The 20,960-nt window shown below is 27.3% G+C and overlaps 1 protein-coding gene across 1 annotated transcript; it reads right to left on the reverse strand.

Annotated features, from left to right (window-relative positions):
* Positions 1 to 5,981: 5,981 nt before the first annotated feature.
* On the reverse strand, positions 5,982 to 12,303 carry LOC102663776 (two-component response regulator ARR1). The gene is made up of 8 exons (XM_041010409.1): positions 12,201 to 12,303; positions 10,151 to 10,303; positions 8,935 to 9,303; positions 8,446 to 8,522; positions 7,361 to 8,305; positions 6,994 to 7,074; positions 6,132 to 6,227; positions 5,982 to 6,041 (listed from the first exon to the last, which is right to left on the reverse strand). The coding sequence occupies exons 1-8, from the start codon at positions 12,301 to 12,303 to the stop codon at positions 5,982 to 5,984; spliced, it is 1,884 nt and encodes a 627-aa protein (XP_040866343.1).
* Positions 12,304 to 20,960: the final 8,657 nt, after the last annotated feature.

Here is a 20,960-nt window from a genome sequence, read left to right on the forward strand (position 1 = left end):
TGCTCTTTGATCTTTTACATAAAAAAAAACAAATAAAGATATTTTTTTCCTAATTATAAGAAATAATTTTCTTTTATATCCTTCATTTACTATAAATTCTACCTATCAAATTAATTATTGATATTTATTGATAAAAAAACTATAAAGCATCCAAAGGGAGACACGGTCATGGTTTTGCCATATGTTACTGCTTGTGACAGATCCCAACCCTTATTTATCTGTATAATATATATCTTCTGGATTTTTTTTTATAAAAAAAGTTAAACATTTTTAGTATAAGAATAATCACAATATTTGGGATGGTATCACGTACTGGTTGTAGGGAAACACAGACCCTACCTCATCACTGTTCCAGGTTTTTTGACATGTTAGATTGAGCTACGTGAGGTGGAGCATGTTATCCACACTTTGTGATTATTCTTTCTTTGGCCATGGAATTAATAATAGGAATTGAAACGATCGATGGACAAGGAAAGCAAGAACATCATATGCGAGGGTCCAACTCCAACACCAATGAACATCAACTAACCCAAATAGAGAGGCTCAGGACTCACCATTTTTGTTGCCTGAAATCTATTCAAAAAGATATATACTCTGTAGAAAATATATCATCAGCTGACACCTTTATATGGAAAAAAAACATTAATAATTGAACAAACTTTATTCTATCTTCTTTTCCATATGTATAGACCATAAGGTAGGGCCTGCAAATCACTTCAAAAATTGAACTTCTTTCTCATGAATATCTTTTTTAAACAACTTGAATAACAGTTTCTAACGTACTCTATGTCTCTATATAATTTATTAAAATTCACAGTAATAGAAATCCAAAATTTAGAGACCGGTTTAAAGGGAAAAAAATCTCAATAATTATGATGGCTAATTATGAGACGAAATCATTACATATAATTTTATTTGAAAGTTTTGTACGTATATATTTTAAGTGTTCAAAAGAATCTCGTTAGTATTTTTCTTTTTAGTAATTGCAATAGAGACTAATTTTTTAACAACCAAAAAATCAATCCCTAAATTTAGATTTGACAACTGAAAAACCAGTCCCCAAGTATTTGTTTAACAATAAAAATAAATAAATAAACTTTAATCTATAGTAGCCAAAATTTTAATCTTTAAAAATTAAGTCAATTTAATAACAGAAAAAATAATTGTTAAATACTAATTAGTTACTATTTTCTTTTTGGGCTTAGTAGTTTAGTTTCTAGTCAGTGTGATTAAAAAAATAATTGCAGAAGTGGTGAAACTTACACAAATTTTAATCAATGAAGAATGAATTAGAAAGAATGTATGACAGAATGTACATCTAACTCTTCTATTTTTTACGAAGCGTTCCTTGCACGATGCAATCCATGACAGTTTTTTTAAATCACACAGTTGTACGTGTTACGTTTTTTTAACTGAATAGAGATAAGGTAAAATAATTTTTTTTACTGGGAACATTGAATTAGTTTAGCTAACTAGTAAAAAGATGGAAATCGATGAGTACAAGTTGATAGGAAATGTTTAAATGAGAAGAAATTTAAAGTGAAGAATGAAAAAAATTTAATTTAAACCATTAGATTGTAATTAATTAAAATGATAAAGGAGATTAAACTCTAACTTTTAAGAAAACTTATTCCAAATGAATGAATGCTATTATTAAAATTTCAAATGTTTTTTAACATTTGAATATATTTTATCAATTAATGTTTAAATATGATTCATAAATTTAATATTTATAATTTTTAATTACATGATAAAAAAACATGAGTTTAAATGCTAGCAACAGAAGCATCATAAGCTATTGATGTTGTGCAATTTGAATTGATTACAATTTGTATTTTCTCACTACGCTTCCCACCCACACTATTTGTTGAATTCTCTTAAATTTGTGAAATTTATTTAGGCAAAATTGTGCAAAAACAATACAATTTGTTGAATTCTCTTTCACAAAATAGTGAAATACGATTTACTAAAAAAGGCATCGCATTTAATATCTAACCACGCATGAAGCAAGATTAAATGCTATAATATATATATATATATATATATATATATATATATATATATATATATATATATATATATATATATACCAAAATAAATATTGTTAGGAAAAAAATTATTTCAGAATAAGTATCATATTTAATTTTTCAATATTATTACTTTCATTTATATATTTATTAGCTTTTTTATTTATAAAAAATAACCCAAGACAACACTTATTTTAAAAAACATGAAATCCTTATATAAGAAAATTACCTTTAATCATAATTATATTTGAAAAAGATTGGGATACAATGTAAAAAGTTAAAACAATAATGAGTTGGATAATACGAAATTCTTAAGACATCCAGATAACTTATTTTATTTTAAAATTATTAACAATGATGTATTATACAATTTCATTTGAGGTGGCCTAAATCACAAGGCCACACTCAAATATGTAAAGGGTTGTTATTTTTGTCATAGTTGAACACAATGATTAAAAGTGATGACACTTGCAAAAACTCTAATACTTTTAGTAAATGTTATTCTAGCATAATAATTGGATATATATATAAGATGAGTGTTGGTACTTATAGCTGAGGGTTGTTGGCAAAAGGATGACGGTGAACCATGGGTAATTATTCGCTAATTATCTCATCTCTTGACAGGCATGAAAGGCAATAAGTCCTTACCTACATGTTTAGCCTTAGATAAACCGTTAGGGTTAATCCTTGTGTCTTCCAAGGTACATGATGTGAGACAAAGCATAGGATAATGTTACAAGTTGCTTTGATGCTTTTTGAGTGGGCATTACCTATTGAATACATGATTAAAAACTAGCTCTAAATTAAATGTTGGTACGCTAGCCAAATCTGTAATAAATATCATATTTGAAAGTGTTGGACTTTATATGACACCTATTTGCATGACTTTATGTCTTAAAAATGGTTTATCTTTTTCAATTTTGCCCAAAGTGCGTGAAAATGTTTAAAATATTTATTTAACAATCTTAAGCCTAAATCATTTAATAATAATTACCAATGATTGATAGATCTTATGATCTAAAAATTTAGATTGAGAAAAGTCGAATTGGGCTCGGCCCATTATCATTAGTGTAGGTTTTGTTACACTATTTGTTTGTATTATTGTTTTGAAAATCAAACCGAATGAATCAATGGGTTAGATTATGAATCGATCTTGTGATTGGTCGGTACTTTGAAAATTCCAACGCTTTCATAACCAATGAAAATCAGATAAAGACCACCGAAAACTGTTGCAAAAAATTGGTTTGAGCTAGTAATTTTAATAAAATATTTTTTTTAATTACGTTTAATCTAAAATATTTTAAAGATAAATAAAAATATTTAGCAAGCTTTACAAATTGGTATAGATTAGTTTATCAATTATTATTAATTTTTATATAAAACATATAATTTAGTCATTTATATTAATTTATATTTTTCATATCTTAATTTTTATAATTTTATATTATATTAATTTGTATTTTTTTCATCCAATATGTAATCTTGTTATTTTTAATTGAGATTGTTGTATTTTATTAAAATTCAAACCTAAGTATTATGATATATTTGATTTATATTTTTATGTTTATTTTGAATGTTAAGAACCTATGAATTGATATTTTATTTTTGTTGATGTGCTTATATTAATTTCTTAATTGAATTATCGTTCATAATAATAGTAATGATATTTCCTTCTCTAATAAAATTCTATAATAATTATAACACAATCTTAAATAAATAAAAAATAAAGATAAAAGGGTTACGAATAATCAACATTTATTTTAAAGATCACATTCAAAAGTTCAAATAAGAGTGCACTAAATGGTACTAATCACGATAATAGTGGTTGATTCCAATTTCTATAATTAGAATAATCAAAACATTAATTTCCCAAAATCATTTCTTGATTAATCTAAACTGGCAATATTAATTATGACGATAATTGTTATAGCACTCAACCAATTGGTGGATATATATTGTATTGAGCTTTTGTTCTGAATAATAGCCCATGATTAGTTGGAGTATTCAATTGATGCTCAGAGAAATCCCTACCCTCATACCATAGCTTACTTGATCGTTGTCCCATTAGACAACTAATTCTCTCTTTCATAGCCAATCGTGATTGAGGTGAGTCTTCTCTCATTCTAGTTTTCTACGTGGTTTACTCAAATTTCACGAAGAATAAGACAAATAAATTCTTTATACCAGGTGTGCAAATTTTATCATCTTATTCGCTCTTTACTCAAATAGATGGTTTATAACCGTCGTTAAAAGTTTCTATTAACCATCCTTAAAGGACTTTTGTGTAGTAGTGTTATTTTCATGTGATGATATGGTATTATCCTGTATATATTTGATCCTTTTATGCTTAGGAGTTAGAACTTATAAAAATCATCAATTGCTATATAATTATATGTTGCTATTCTTTTAATTTGATCACAATCGAGTTAAAGGTGCAAATAATATGAACCCTATGCGAATGAATTATCACGTACATTGAACTACGTTCTTATCAATAACTGGATGCATATGCTTTAAGATGACTTGAACTATAGGTGAATCCAAATTCGTTTTTTTGGGAGCTTTTGTTTACAAGTGAATGTCGATTCATATGTCCTATATAAACTACTGGTTTTGATCGAGCAAATTAAGAGATCAAGACTGTTCAAGATGTAGCATGAAAAACCTTTTTTTTTTGCACAGTTTCAAATTGAATGAAAGAACTCGTTCTGGTGCCTTCGATTTACAAAATTAATTGAGACCTTCTTTTCCATTCTATTGTGTGGCTTTTCTCCTTTAAAATTGCATTGTTTTGGTGCCTATTTTGAAGATTGAATTAGTTGCAATTTTTTACCTTTTTTTTTGCGTTTTAACACAAAATGATTGTGTGTTTATTAGGCAGATGCTTTATGTTATTAGCATAATATATTATTAATTAAATATCTGAGGAGGGCCAACCTTAATATGGCACCCAGTTGGGATTAATTCTAGGGGTTTTGTTTTTTGTCTATCGTGCTTGTTTGTATGACTGTTTCTTTCACTAGTTCCTGTGTTGCATTCAGATTTTATTTTAGAATTGTGCTCCACTTGCTCTTGAAATTGAATGAGGAGGTTATAAGTGGTGCTTCACCATTATACAACATATGTGAGTACTTCACGCTAATTAACCAGCGTCAACAAGTTTAATTGGAGATTTTAGTTTTCAATTATTTTTTCTTAATTGGAGATTAATTGAAAAATGAGAACTATCTTCATTCAATTTTAATTTAATATAGTATAACAAAAAAAGCAGAACATAAAAGATGATTTAATTTAGGAATGTATTGGATTATGATTTCAAAAAATTTAAAAGAATATCATCAATTTTTAACAAACATTTAAAGTTACAAAAGTTAATAGAAAATATAACAAAATAATAATAATATTCAGATGAAAAAAGTAAAACAAATACAAATTTTATAATCTTTTAATACCTAATTGATGCTACCTTTATTATTAGAAAACATGGTTTATACGAGAAAATTGAGGGAGAAATATCAAACTCAAACTATAGTTTTGAAATGAGTAAAGTCAGGTTATAAGTGCTCCACTTGATACTTAAATTGAAGGAGGTTATTATAAGTGCTGGTGAAAAGTGTGGTTAAACGTTATACTATTGGTTTTGAAATGCTAGTCATACTTGTTCAGCGGAACCACTTTTGCCATATATATAGAGAGATACATGAAAAATGTACATATTTTATTGGCAAAATCCTTTATTAAACATTCTCTCACACATACACATATATATAAAGCAAACAATTTATTGGATTTGTTCAGTTTTCTCTCAGTGTCTCTGATCTCCCCCTATCATGTCTTTGTATTGATATATGGAATCAAATTCCATAAAAATGCAGTATATATCTAAACAAATTATTGTGCATATATATATATATATATATATATATATATGTTCATGATTCTGGAGCATCCTTCTCATTCTCCCTGATTTTTCTCGTCACCGAACAGGGCTTCAATAAGTTCGAAATCCCAATCCTGCATATTATTAAAGTAAAAATTCCATATTAGAAGCATTTCCAAATTCCAATTTCAATAACATGAAGAATATTTAGTATGTTGACTTGCCTGATCAGTAGCCGAGTTACTTCCTGAGGAGACATCATCATTCATCATGAACCTGTTCAAGTGTTCCATGTTTGCATATCCATCATCACCTCCCATCTAAAAATCACAGAAGTTGGGTTATGTGTGTGAAACAAACTTGAATCTTTCCTTTTATATATGTAAAGTATAAAAAGAATAAAATTTTAAATCCTATGTTTTTTCCGTGCTGTTTTTTATTTAAAATTGGAGATTCACTTTAATAATTCGCGTCATAAGAAATTACATTAAAAAAAACCCAGATTATCAAAATTGAACTTCAATTCTAATTGAAAAGCAATACCAAAACCACATAAGAAATTGTATCCAAGTTTTTTCCATATAAAAAAACTTTGAATCATTTTATTGGTTTATTAAGTTATACTCACCAAGTAAAAAATATTCTACATGCAAACTGTGTGGATTAAAAATACAGAAGAGTTACTATGCAAATTGTTAAAAACTTACTAATCGGTTAGAATTCTTGTCAGAGCTTGTTGAGGTCTCGTTTGGCAGATTTGATGTGCCTTTAGTTGGGTTAATAATCACATCAGTAGTAGCTTGGTAATTTGTCAGAGCTTTGTAAGACTGTTGCAATATGAGGATTGAATAAAAAATAGTTGGGGTTCGTGAGACATAAATATTTGTCGAAAAGGAATTTGAATTTTCTTATATGTTATACATTATTATGTTAACAAGTAATATGAGAAGATACCAATCTAATCTAGAAAAAAAAAACAACAAAGGAAGATCCAATGTGTGATATGTCATGTATACTAATCAAAATTTAGAAAATTCATGTGTACACATTCCAACCATACAAAAGAGACAAAGGCAACAAATGTACCTGTTCAAGGGACTGCACAGCGTGATTAGAGCTTGAAAAGTCAGACTTCAAGAAGTCATTTGCATTATGGTTCTCTTCAGTCTGATTAAGAAAACAAAAGAGTAATCACAAATACCAAGCAAATATAACATTCAAATGATGTAAAAATGTTAAAGTTGCAAGATTCTAGTTGTGACAGAATTTTTTTATAGTAAAAATGAAAACTTTAAATATAGACTATTAAATACTTTGTTAAGGGTCATGTAACTACTAGCTAACTTTTAATCTTATAACATTTTTGTATTGTTACATAGTCCAAACCATAGTTCTCACTTTTCACAATAAAATAGTTCTCACTATATATAAAGTTTTTCTATATCCGGCTTACCTCATTAAGAAGATCCATTTCATCTAGCATCATGAAAAGATTAGAAAAGTCATCTTCGTCCAGGAGGTTGACATTGCCCTCACCAATGGAAGTACCAATATCATTTTCTGCAAAATTGCCTTGTAGTTGTTGATGCAGTGTTGGGTTTCCTTGAATATTTTCTGCTGGAAGCTCCTTTGACCAACACTCCCCAGCACTAGAAGTAGAAGCAAACCCTCCTTGAGCCAAATCAAAATTTCCTTGCCCAAAACTTAACACATTCTTATTCACATTTTCACTCGTCTCATTGATCAAGCCAAAGCTCCTGTTGTAATTCAAAGATCCAATGTTCCAGTTTCCTTGACCACAGCTAAACTTGTGTTGATTTCCCAATGAAGCATAGTTTGGATACATCAATTGGTTGCCACCATAGTTCACACCTCCTCTTAGGCCATTTGTGGAAGTCATCAAGCCATGTCTCGTTACTCCATCTGAAGGAAAGACAACACCAACATTGTTGTAAGAGCTTTGTGCATAATATGGTTGGTTTGCATAGCTTCCCAACGTATTTTGCTGGATATTATTGGTCCCAACATTGCTTCCAAAGCTTGATTGTGCTCTAAGCCTTGCTTGATCCGAAGAACTACCATGTTGGTTGTGAAGCATCATATTCAAGCCTTTGTGATATGGATGGGGAAATTGATGGCTTCTTCCAAGTGGAGTATTAGTCACACTTGAAACATGGTTGTAAGATTTAACAGCATTGGCTATTCCTCCATACACTGATTGATGTGCTATTCTTTTCATATATTGCTGCGCAGTAACACGCGACTTCGCAGTTTTTGCTTGGATGTCTTTGATCATTGATGCTGAAAGGCCATAGGCAAACCTTGACCTTAGATCCCTGTTAGATAAGCCCTCAAGCAATCCTTTATCTGCTACTTTTCGCAGGAATATGCGATACTTCTGCAAGCGTGTTATGTTCGTACTAAAGCATTAGAACTTGTAAGAGGTGTATTATCCAAGAAAATGTAATTGAACTTAGATGGATATGCACAATAGAGATTCTACCATGCATGTGACAGAATAGAAGTTAATTAGCAAACCTGTAAGTGACTGGCAACATTTTCTCTTGTCAAGTTTGGCACATTCATGACTTGAAGAATTGTCTTTGGAACAGCCTCTGAATAAGTAGAAAATAAGCGCATGGTTAAAATCAATTACGTTTACCTACTGCATAAGCGTAGTGATTTTTTTCACACTCCTTTTACTACACTAGTACACTTTACTCCTAAGTCTATCTCTATCTTCTTTTTAGAATAATTAGAAACATACACACATTTTCTCTTTTATCTCATTTTTTCTATCTTTCTTTGAGAGTTCTTATCACATCAGTTATCACATTTGATACTTTTTCCTTTTTCTATGTTTCTCTTCCTTGGGTGTACATTTAAAGAACTCTTCTTTCTTATAATCAGGTCTTTACATTTCAACCAATTTATACATAGGTGCAAATGGAGTCTAAACAATAAAAAAAAAGTGTGAGAAACTCATTGCAGAATCTAGAAACCAAAAATTTGCAGCAGATTACTTACTCTCCAATCCAATTTGTTTTATGGCAAGCAGAAAGCGGTTGTGAAGATATGGTGTCCAAACAACCTTTGGTTTCTTTACAAGCGTAGAGCTTTCTCCACTTTGGCCTTCCTTATTCATTTGGGTACTCTTTCTTGGGAAACACTTCCTTTTTCTCTTGCTCACATTCGATGATATTGCAGAGTGAACATCCTGAATAGAAGTGTTATCACCTGGTATTGACCCCCCTTCAATATTTTGAAAAGTTAGTTTCCTTGCATACTGCCAAATGTCTTTGAAGTCATCTGCAGAAAAGGGTTTCAAAATATAGTGTGCGGCACCATTTGCTAAACTCTTGGAAATTACACTATTTCTTCCATCTGAAGACATAACTGCATGAAACAAAAAAGATAAGTCACAAATTGTTTCCTCTTCCCAGTCTCCCCAATAGAAAAATAACATTTTCTATTCAGTTTGTTAGTGTGTGTTCTGCTAAGGTGTTAATTTCATTTTATTTTTTATTAAGAGACAAGAAAGTAGACACAGAAAAGAGACGCAAGTAATCCAAATCTCTTAAATAACAGACTAATTCGGCACAAGAATACATTGGACAACAAAGAATTAAAGTAGTAAGAGTAAGACTGAAAAAATTAACTCAAGAACATTTCAGCAAAAGAGACTCCAATACTATGTCAGGAATATTCATAAAGCTTAAACGTAAGATACACAAAATTAGTCAGTATATTAATGTATATCTATGAGTAAAACAACAATGCTTTGATCTTTATAGATGTGTATTTAATTTCATTTTAGTTTTTTAAAATCATTTTCTTTCAATATTGTTTACGTGTGTACATTTAACATATACCCATTTTTATTCTAGTTATGTATTTCCAAATTATCTATCCAACTGCAAAGATGCTGCTGAACGAATGTGAGTTTTTTTGAAACAAAAAGCATGTGAATGCATAGATGAGAGACCAAACTAGTATATCAGTACTTTTGTTTCTTACCTATCCTTTTTTTTCTAAACTTATGTGAATTACTTGTAAGTTTGTTCTTTATTTATGTATGTATGAGAAAGTACTGTTTTTTAATCCATTAAATATGTTGAATTACATTGATATGGTATATAGGGTCAACATTAGAATGAAAGAAAGGAAAATAAAGATTGTATATGTACTAAAAAGAAGAAAAAGCGGAAGGATGGTTTAATGTTTAATTAAGAATGATACTCACTTATCACGGGTAAGTGGAATTGATTTTCAACATACTTTTGAAATTCAAATCCATTCATCCCAGATATATGAAGTTCTGTAATGAGGAGATCAATAAAGCCTCTGAACTCTCTAAGAATCTCCAAAGCATTTAGGGCACTGTTGGCAGTGAGAACTGAAATTCAAAATCAGAGAGTGAAATATAAGTTCATTAAACATTAAAATTTAATTACATAATGACATAAAAAATACAATTTTACCTGAAATATCATATCATATGTTAATACACTTAAAAATAATTTCTTTATTTTTTTTATTCTCCCCTTTGATTAGTCTTACAAAAATTTAGGTAGGAATCAATTTTATTTTATCAGTTTGTGTCCCTTATTTTTAAAAAGTCATTTATTAATTGTCATGCCATCATTCCCTAAATCATCTCCTTCCCCCACTTATCTATTTGTAGAGACTAAATCATTAATTTGGTCATCCCAAATATTACTTTCCTTGCTAAACTATCCTTAAAGTAATACAATTATATAAATAAATTTTAAAGTAATGTCCATCAATTTAATCAGTACGTTAATATATTAGGCTAACGTTAATTTATAAACTAATTTGAAACATTTTTCAATATTTTGGAAACTATTTTATATGATTTCTAAGACTTAAAGAGATTATTTATATAATTATTTACTTTATTGAACTATTTAAGAGAGGAAACATATTTTAAGAGAAGATTTATTTCTTCTGTAATAGATGATAAGCTTCTTCACTAGCATAAAATTGGAGTTAGAATATATGATGAATCCCTTGCTGCCACCAAAATTTGGCTTTACGAATGTGTCAAGTGTGGATTAAAAACCTTTCAATACGAATAGTTAATACTAAAAATGAGTCAAGGCAAGTGGAATTAAACCTAATTCGACTCAATTAGAATTAATTTGATTTGAGTTCAATATCAATCTTTTCTCAACTCAAATTCGTTTCATTTAGAATTATAATTATTTTATATAATTTATTTATTTGCTTATTTCATACAAAAAAATATGAAATTAATTAAAAAGTCATTTATATGAATTTAATACTATAAATATATAATTTCATTATCATTTTCAATAAATCAATTATCATGTTTAATAAATCAATTATCATTTTGAGTCTCAAACTATATCCGACTTAGTTTAATTCATTAGCGGTCCTATTAGTGGTCAAATTCCAATGATGAAGGTAGGTGCATGGTGAAAGAGGATTTTTTTTTTTTTTTTTACAATGTCATCTAATAAAAAAATTTCATGCATAATAAATTTATTAAATTTTACAAAAATTACTTAAAAATCATACATTTCATAATTTTTATTAATAATATAAAATAGTTTTACATTCAGTATATAATTATTAAATTCTAACAAAAACGACACAAATCAAAACTCAAAATTTCAAAAATTAATTAAACAAAAAAAAAGATAAAACATCAATTTAGTTCTTGTAATGAAAAAAAATCGCACTGTTAATGAAAAAAAACGAATTTAGAGAAGTGGGAAAAGAGAAAAGAGATAGTGAGAGAAATGGATCGTGAAAAATATTAAATTCTTATTTCCATGAAATTTGAAATTTTGTAATACTATTGCATTCTGTAAAAAAAAAATGACTATTACATTATTCAATTGTTTGAATTAAATAATTTTAATTATCTCATCAAAACACATTCAGAATTGATAGTTGATGTAAATTACATATACAAAACTTTTCAATTAATCTAAAATTATTTGATGTATTACTCCTGTACACTAAAATTGCCAAAATATATACCTTCGAAATATACAACAATATGAACGCTCAATAAAAAAAAAAATACAACAATATGAATAATTATATTGTCTTAGTATTATGAAATTTGACACAAATTATTAATCATAGTGATATATAAATATAATTCATCTGCTGAATTAATAAATTTCATATAATGTTATTCTTCACACATGAGCATTATGAAAAAGTGGTCCGAATACATATAATCCCAATAGAAACAAAATGGTATACAGCATTAGTTAAATAAACACAGAAACACGTACCTTTGTATCCTAATGAGGTGAGTATATTGCTAACAATGGCCAAAGAAGTTTTATCGTCATCCACAACCAAAACACTGATGATATCAACTCTCTCATGTGTCATTTTCTTTTAGCCTTTTTTGCCGACCTTTCTTTTGTCTTAGACTTGGAGCAAACTAGAGAAAACCACTGTAAGAAAACACTGAAAGTCTAAGACTATATAAAGAGGAGTTTTTCCCCTTTAGCAAAAAAAGATGATTACTTACATGTGTCACTTCAGTTCTTTAAGTAGAGAGACAAGAAAAGTAGAGAATATCTTTACCCAAAACTTATCCCTTATACTGTCTGATTTGTATCTTTCAATTTATATATAGTTCTTTTGGAAATAGTTATACATATATGTGATATTCAGCTCGAAAAAAATCTTTGCTAAATAGTTAATATTTATTATATTTTCCATGTATAGTTTATTTTACGGGAAGTTCCTTCTTTAATTAGAAGATTTGACAATATTTTGTACTGCCTCTTTAGGTGCTACCCATTTAATTTTTACCAAAAAAATTAAAAAAAAAGCTATGATTTTTTTTTGAGATACTCCGCATATAATTTTTTTAATAAATATAACAGTATATGTACTGACCGTGAAAAAAAAATACACTATCATTTAATTAAAAATTAATTTATAACAAAATTTATTAATTTTTATATTAATTAAACTGTGTATAGATAAAAACTTTGTCTAATTGCATCAAAAATTCAGAAATGAAAAGTAGATGAAAAAATATACTATATATTGACAGTATATATGACAATTTTACACTATTATAAAATATTTTAAAATAAGTGAAACTATAAAATAAATTTGTTGGCAGTGTCATAAGACAATGTTATGCTATCATAATACAATTTTACAAATTATTGTTTATACTTTATAGTAAGATTGCTATTTATTATAATAAATATGTTAAAAGTTATACCAATAATAATATCTAATTACTTGACATTATAAACTTTTACATAATGCATAGCTATTAAACTCCTCAAAATTATAATGATCAAATTGTTTAAATTGTTAATATCTAAAGATTTGATACTTTTGATGAATTTTTTTTTAAAAAAACATATTTAATTAATAATTATGAGTAATAGTATATTTGGTTAAAGTTCATTTTATTAAAATAATTACTTACTTTTTAAAATTTTATATCAACATGCTGAAAAAAAAACCAAATATTTATTAAAATTAATTTCAACTATATATGTATTTTAAAAAATATATATAAATTCAGTAAGGTCAGTATAGTGATCAAATATATAGTCAATTTACACAAAGTTTCATATTCAAACCATTTACCACCAAATGTATATACATACATACATATATATATATATATATATATATATATATATATATATATATATATATATATATATATATTAATTCCATATCAATATCAATGGGCATTTGGAAATTTCAAAGTTAAAAAAAAAAAAAAACGGAACCACTTCTTTAATTACTTTGCAAAACAGCCCAATCTTGTTCATTAATTATATTAAAACTACTTTTTTTGGTGAATTGTATTAAAACTAATTAATGAAATTAAAAAATGTGAATTTATAATATTAAATTTAACTATTGGGTACTTTAAATAATTAATTAATAAGTATTTAATAAATGTATATTTAATAATTTTAATTACATAAAAAGTATTAAATATATTTCAATATCATTATAATAAATATTTTTACTTTTTATGTACACCTTTAAAATCTAAATAATATTTTAGCATAAAACCCCAACTAAATGAACACTAATATTTTTACAAAAGGTTGGATTCAGGACAATTAAAAATTAAAATTTTTATACTCCTTCCATTTTAAAATGACTTTTTAGCCCTTGAAAAAAATTGTAAATTAGCTGATGTTAGTAGTTTTTAGGTAGATGTTCAAACAATTATTCTAATTATGCACTCTAATAAATACGAATGTTTTGAAAGACTTAATAATATATGTATTAAAAGTATCCTCTAACAAGTATTATTTTCTTGAAATATTTGTTTTCTTAATCTGAATCGTGATTTTAAATTATGGTCCGCATGCAACCATAATTGCGACTACAATAACATGGTGCTTTGGCACTCGCATCACGATTACAATCGAAGTCACATGAGTCGCATTTTTTGTAATTATCTAGGAAGTAAAGATTTTCTGATTTGCCACAATTGCAATTTAAAACAATGATTTGTATGAAAAGAAAAATCTTAAACATCAACCATGTTGTTGGTTGAAATGAGTGTTTTTAAAAGTGCATACGAAAGCCACTTAAATAAATAAATAAATAATGTGGCAACAGTTTATACAAAACCACTTGAATAAAAAAAATATTTAGTATCATTATTAAAAGAGTTTGATTATTACTAGAGCATTGGTGTCGTTTGTTAAACCATTTTTTTTTTATCCATTTACTGTCGTTGTCAGCCTATTTTTTATGTATCAAAATAGAGTTTGACTACGACAACAATTATATATCCAAAATGTAAGGTTTGACTTATTTTCTTTCAAAGTTATTTTAAAAGGTTTAAAATGAAAAAAATTAAAAAACACTAAAATATGTTCTAAAACTTTTCATCCATTTGCAATCAAACTTAAATTTCAAAGAAAATATTATATTTGATGAAGTTTTATTTTTTCTTTGACAGTAAAGTACTACAATTTCACCTGAATCCATTTGCATCGATTTATAACTTTTGTTGAACTCTAATATTTTCAAAAATTAATTCATAATTAAGGTTATTTTAGGATATTAAAAGAATTTGACTATCACTAGCTACATCACTGGTATCATTTGTTAAACTATTTTTTTTATTTATTTATTGTCGTAGTCAACCTCGCTTTTTTTATGTACTAAAAGAAAGTTTAACTACGACAACAATCATAAATCCAAAATATAATGTTTGACTTATTTTGTTTTAAAGTTATTTTAAAAAGTTTAAAATACAAAAATAAATAAAACTAAAATATTTTTGACACTTTTAATCCATTTGCAATCAAATTTAAATTCCAAAGAAAATATCATATTTGAAGGAGTGTTTTTTTTTTCTTTTTCTGCAAAAAGTACTACAATTCCACATGAAACCGACTAAATGTGACTTGAATTGAATTCACGACTTATGCCGAACTCTAATATTTTCAAACATTAATTTGTAATTAAGGTTATTTTAGGATAATTTTTTCATAAAAATTTAGAAGACAATAAAGTAAGAATTTAAAATAAATTAATTTTTATAGTTAAAATTAGCTTATGCACTTAATTTTTGTAAAAACTCTTTTATTTAATTTCTCTAAAACGCATAAGTTGATTGTATTTATTCTCAAGTCTTCTCATGTGTGTATTTAAAAATAATACATGTATTTAGTTTTATATTTGTATGGAAAGTGCTCAAGTAAGTGGGGATCCGCAAATGAGTCCACATGAAGCCAATACAAATTTGTTCCTCCAAAACTAGGAAGAAGTATGCTAGAGAAATATAGTTAATATAATTATTAATTGTTTAAATTTGTATATGTATCAAAACATTAAATGTTTAAATCTTAACAAATCTTTGTTGGTCGTTCCAAAGTGAGTTATCTGATACCTATTGCAGACAAAATTAAAGCCAAACTCTCATTCTGGAAAGTGCTCTATTGTCCTTAATGGGAAGGGTTCAATTGGTAATCGAAATCAATCATTCAGGGCATCTTGGCTTTGTTTCTAGGAGTTGTACGAACAACTCTATTTGTGACTTCAGTGTCCTTAAAGCCTTTTTTGTTGCTGGCAGGCCTCGCAAGCTAGCTTTCTTCCCTGATTCTAGTAACTTGGCATGTTCCCCTCCTTGGATGGGTGAAAGCTAATTATGATGAGCTGCTGAGATGATCCCCTGGTGTTGCTTCTTGTGGTGGTATCTTGAAGGATCACTCTGGTGCTTTTTGCTCTCATCTCAATATTCATAATTCTTTTCATGCAGCATTGTGGGGTGCGATGACATTGCAAATTGCAATGGTTGGCGCTCTTTTTAATTGGCTTGAATCAGATTCGTAGCTGACAGTTAAAGCTTTTAACTGCATTGATTTGCAATTGGTGTCTTTGAAATGATTGGATTAATACTTTGGTTCGCTGTAATGAGATGTCTTTTAGGGTTTCTCACATTTTATGAGGAAAATTAGTGTGTGGATTTGCTAGCTGTCAAACTATGGGGTTTCTAATCAGGGTTCATTCGGTGGGATTTCCTTCCTAGTTTCCTTTGAATTGTAGTCCTTCGAGGATAGAATAAGGTCACTTCCTATAGATTTTAATGTGTTAATATCTTTTTCATGGGCTTCAATTTATGTGCATGCATCTTCATTTTTTTTTATTTGAACAAATTTTTGGGGTGTTGCATATGACAATAGGTCTAGCTAGTAGTGACAATCTAGCTAGTTAGGATTATTAATTATGTCTATTTTGATGTTGTTGACAGTAAAATTTTATATTTATTTTTGTCAACAAATCTCATATATATTTGAGGAAGAGAATAAATATTTTTTTTGGAAATCTTTTATTCTCTTATATAGATTTATTATTATGAACCAATGTGTTAAACTTTTATTAGGAGAACAAAATAATAGATGCAATAGAAAATAAAGTGTTAATTAATCATGAGAATAAAGATTTCTAATAATGAATAATTTCTCATCAATCTTTCCTATTAATGGTTTTGGTCTTCAATTTCTTTTATTGTTAACCTTTATCTTTAATCCTTATCGTTCGATGACTTATCTTTAATCTTCATTGTTAATGTCTTTGGTCTTTTATCTTCATCATTGATATATTCTATGATTTTGATGTTTTCTAAATCTTCATCTCTAAATACTAATGCGTCAACATAAAATATTATTTTGATAATTAATCAAAATAAGCACCTTAGATTCATTAAAAATTAAATCTTAAAAATTTAATAATTTGATCATTTTTTGTCAGCGTGTTATATCTAAGTAGAGGAGTCAATCATGAGAATTAAGTCATTAACAATGACAAAGTTGTTTGTTACTAGTATATTTTGTTCAACCAATTTCTTATAATAGTTTAAAATTTTGATAAAAATGTAAATGAAATTATAATCTAAAAAAAGGTACAAAGGATGGGCGTTTAAAAAACAAGGTGCAAAGCTGTCAATGTCAAAATGAACAGAAATTTGCAAATTAAAAGACAATAATGAAGATTATGTTTTAATATCAAGAAGTGGCAATTTTGTATTCCCACATTACCGGAAAAAAAAATCAAGAAGTGGCAATTAATTGGACAGGATGTTGGTGACAGAGGAAATGAAGTAATTGATCTTTTATAGAAGACTTGAGGTTTATCTAAACCCTAGTGACAACAATTAATGGATGGTTTTTTTACCACTATGTCAACCCTTTAATTTTGTTCCTTCGACCACGATGAAAAACACATTGGTTTGAATTAGGTTCTCGTGCTTGGGGCTAAAGTATTATAATGACTGTCCTCTTTGCCTTGGCTTTGACAGTGGAGATACCGATCAAGGTGGACATAACAGCAATAGACACATCCAGGGGAAGTTTGCTAGAGAATGCATGAAAATTGATTTAAATTAGCCTGTGGTAGCAAGATTCTGGTTGAGTACGAAGGTTTGCATTTGATGTGTAAATGTTATGGACTCGGACATACTATCTGTGTCTAGAAAAATGTTAGGAAGAGACTTTTCTTAACATATTTTGTTATTAATTAAAATATATGTAGCTCTCCTCAGTTGGTTAAGGTTATTCTTCAAAATCAATACAAGTTATAGGTGTTGGTAATATAATGATTGGCAATATGTTCAATCAAAACAACCTTATTGGGGTTTTATGCATGGAAGCATTGGGTTGTCCAATGTTCTTCATGCAAAGATAACGGGTCTGCTCCATGTAATTCAATTATTTAGGAGTTAGGGGTATAATAAGAAGGTGCAGTGTTGCTCATACTCCAGTCACGTAATGCAGCTAGTGCATGCAAGAGGATGAATTAAAGTAATACCGACAAAATTTTCGTCATTATTGATAATTTTTTACACTATAATACTTGTGTCACTAAAATATTTTTTGATAATTTTTTAAAAATTACATGTAAATTACTTTTTCATTGTTGTTAAGCTTATGAATTCAAGAACTATTTGGAGCAATAATGAGTCTACCAGAATTTTCATATCCTACGTGAGGGTAACAACTATGCAAATCACTAAGCTGAAATGGGTGCTAGCTAGGTCAGGTTCTTAGTTGCTATGGGGTTTTCATATATCAGTGCCCCACCAAACATGCATGGCCACCTTGCTTCTTGCGAATGCCATGAGCATGGCTTTTGAACGTCATTAGGCTCTTAGTTTCTATTTCCTCATTGTGGTTTTTTCACTTCTCTAGTATTTTACTTTTTATGAACCACATTCTAAATTTTGTTTATTTACTTAATCAGTACCACAAAGTACACCTTTGAAAATCTACAGAATATTTTTTCATAAAACCCCTACTAAATGAACATTAATATATTTTGGCAAAAGATTTGATTCAGGACGTACAATTAAAATTTAAAATTTAATATGTTTTCAAAAGTGTTCGAAAACTAATGAAATAAAAAGACAATTAAGATTTGATTCCAGCAGTTTTACAAAACCACCCGAATTAAAGAAGATTTATTTTCATATCATATAAATGTAAAATAATTATTATCATTATTTAAGGGTTTTGACTCACAATAATTGTATATTCAAAATAAAATGGTTGACTCATCTTTTTCTAAGTTATTTTAAAGCTAGCTTAGAAAAGTTAAAGATAAAATATACTTTTTTGATTGAATTGAAATAGAAGAAAAATAGAGAGAATATATGAAGAAGAAATAGAAAAGAGCTGGAAGAGAAATGAAGGATGGGTTTGGTAGAAAGAAAAAAGACTGGATAAAAACATAAAAGTGTGAGCTCACAGCTTTAATTTAAAAGAACTCATATTTTAAGCCTTCCCAGATTTGTAAAGTGATATTTTCTTTTAAGCCGGATCTAACTTGTTAGCCTACATAAAATCTATTTATGTTAAAAAATTTTCTGATCTATTTTAATTTTAAATAGGTTAATTGGCTAATAAATTAATGAGAATTATTTTATATAAATTAAATTGTAAATTGTAAAAATTAAAATTACTTTTAATTATTTAAAATATGACACAAAAGTGAAAATACACAAGTAGAAGTTGTAATAGTTGAGTGTATATTTCTATAAGAGTTGAGGTTAAAATATATATAGTATAAATATATTATTGAGATCTAATTCATATGTATGTTAATTTATTTAAATGTATATTTTCTAACAAGACTTTTAAATATGATATAAATTTATCTCTTAATAAGTCATAATATGGCTTTTATAAAATATTGGTCTAATTTTTTCAAAACAATTTCACTAGAAGTCAATTGTCTTGGTTTGATTTGTGTTGATTCATTGACAACCATATCAAGTTGTTAACTCATATTTTTTTTATTGTTTCTATAAAAAAAATTACACATTACTTATTAAATATCATAAATTTTTACTTAAATTAACAAATAAACAATGATGATTTGAGTATAACATTCAACAATAAAAATAAATTAAAACAAAATTAGAAGTTATAATATTTTTAAAATTTTCAATAAATACATAATAAACAAATATGAAATTCAAATGAAGAAGATTGTCAAAATTAAATTTTATCAAATCAAAATTCTCTTTACACTAAAACATGATATTTAACTTAAAATTCAATATTAATATCTAGTTCAAAAATAATATTTTAATCTTTAATTTCTTAGATAAAAAGACCTAATTTTTTTATTAAATGTCAATCTCTTACGTATTTAATAAAAAAGTTTGTTTTAAGCTCAATGATTCAATGATAACTATTAATTAACTTCATTCTATTCTTAGCTCTAAGATTTAATAAACATTTTATTACAATTTAAAATAAATAAAAAATATTTTTCAATAATAATCTCATCTAAAATTTAAGTTACCAGTGATCAATCCATAACGACCATAATGTATTAGAAATAAAAGGCTAACATTGAAGATATGTTTAAACAAAAAAAAAAAGAAGCATATTTTACATATTTTTAATTATGTATTTTTGTCTTAATTTAGATTAAGTCAAAAGTTGTTTGGCTTAAGCCGACATCTTCTCTTCAGCTTAATTGTATCTATCCAAAAATGAGGACTATAACTAGACCCTCATTTCCTAGCTTGACTACACTTGACCTACAATTTCCACCTCAAGGTTTCACAAAACCTTGTTACAAATTCCAATTCAATCCATTTTATATTCTTACAAAATAATTCATTAATAAATACATGCAATCTAACAAAATAATAAGTTGAAGAAAAAAAACTATAAATTTACAAATTAAGATAAAAAAAATGCATAAATAAAATCTTAAATAAAAGAAAAAAAATAAAATAATTACCTAAATTTATATATCTTAAATAAATATTTTTTATAATTATTGGTATCTGCGTGAGGAGTGAGGACGTTGGGGTGGACTCAGAAAAATGAAATAGCTGTTTGAATTATATATATATATATATATATATATATATATATATATATATATATATATATATATATATAATCCATTTTACAGTTTGGGGGCGAAATGGTGCTGTGCACAACAGTTCCGGAAGACGCTAGAACTAGAAGGGACACCATCAATATTTGCACGTAATATTACTGTCTTTTTTACATGTTATG

Source organism: Glycine max, chromosome 16, assembly GCF_000004515.6.
Source record: "Glycine max cultivar Williams 82 chromosome 16, Glycine_max_v4.0, whole genome shotgun sequence".
Taxonomy (NCBI): Eukaryota; Viridiplantae; Streptophyta; class Magnoliopsida; order Fabales; family Fabaceae; genus Glycine; species Glycine max.

Bases quoted from the DNA above. Each gene is read 5' to 3' on its own strand.
- LOC102663776 (XM_041010409.1), bottom strand. From the start codon at position 12,303: ATGACACATGAGAGAGTTGATATCATCAGTGTTTTGGTTGTGGATGAC. The intron at 6,228-6,993 runs GTACATTTGTTG...TGTGATTTTTAG, and splicing joins CTGTGCAGTCCCTTGAACAG to ATGGGAGGTGATGATGGATA. The intron at 6,042-6,131 runs GCAAGTCAACAT...AATAATATGCAG, and splicing joins GTAACTCGGCTACTGATCAG to GATTGGGATTTCGAACTTAT.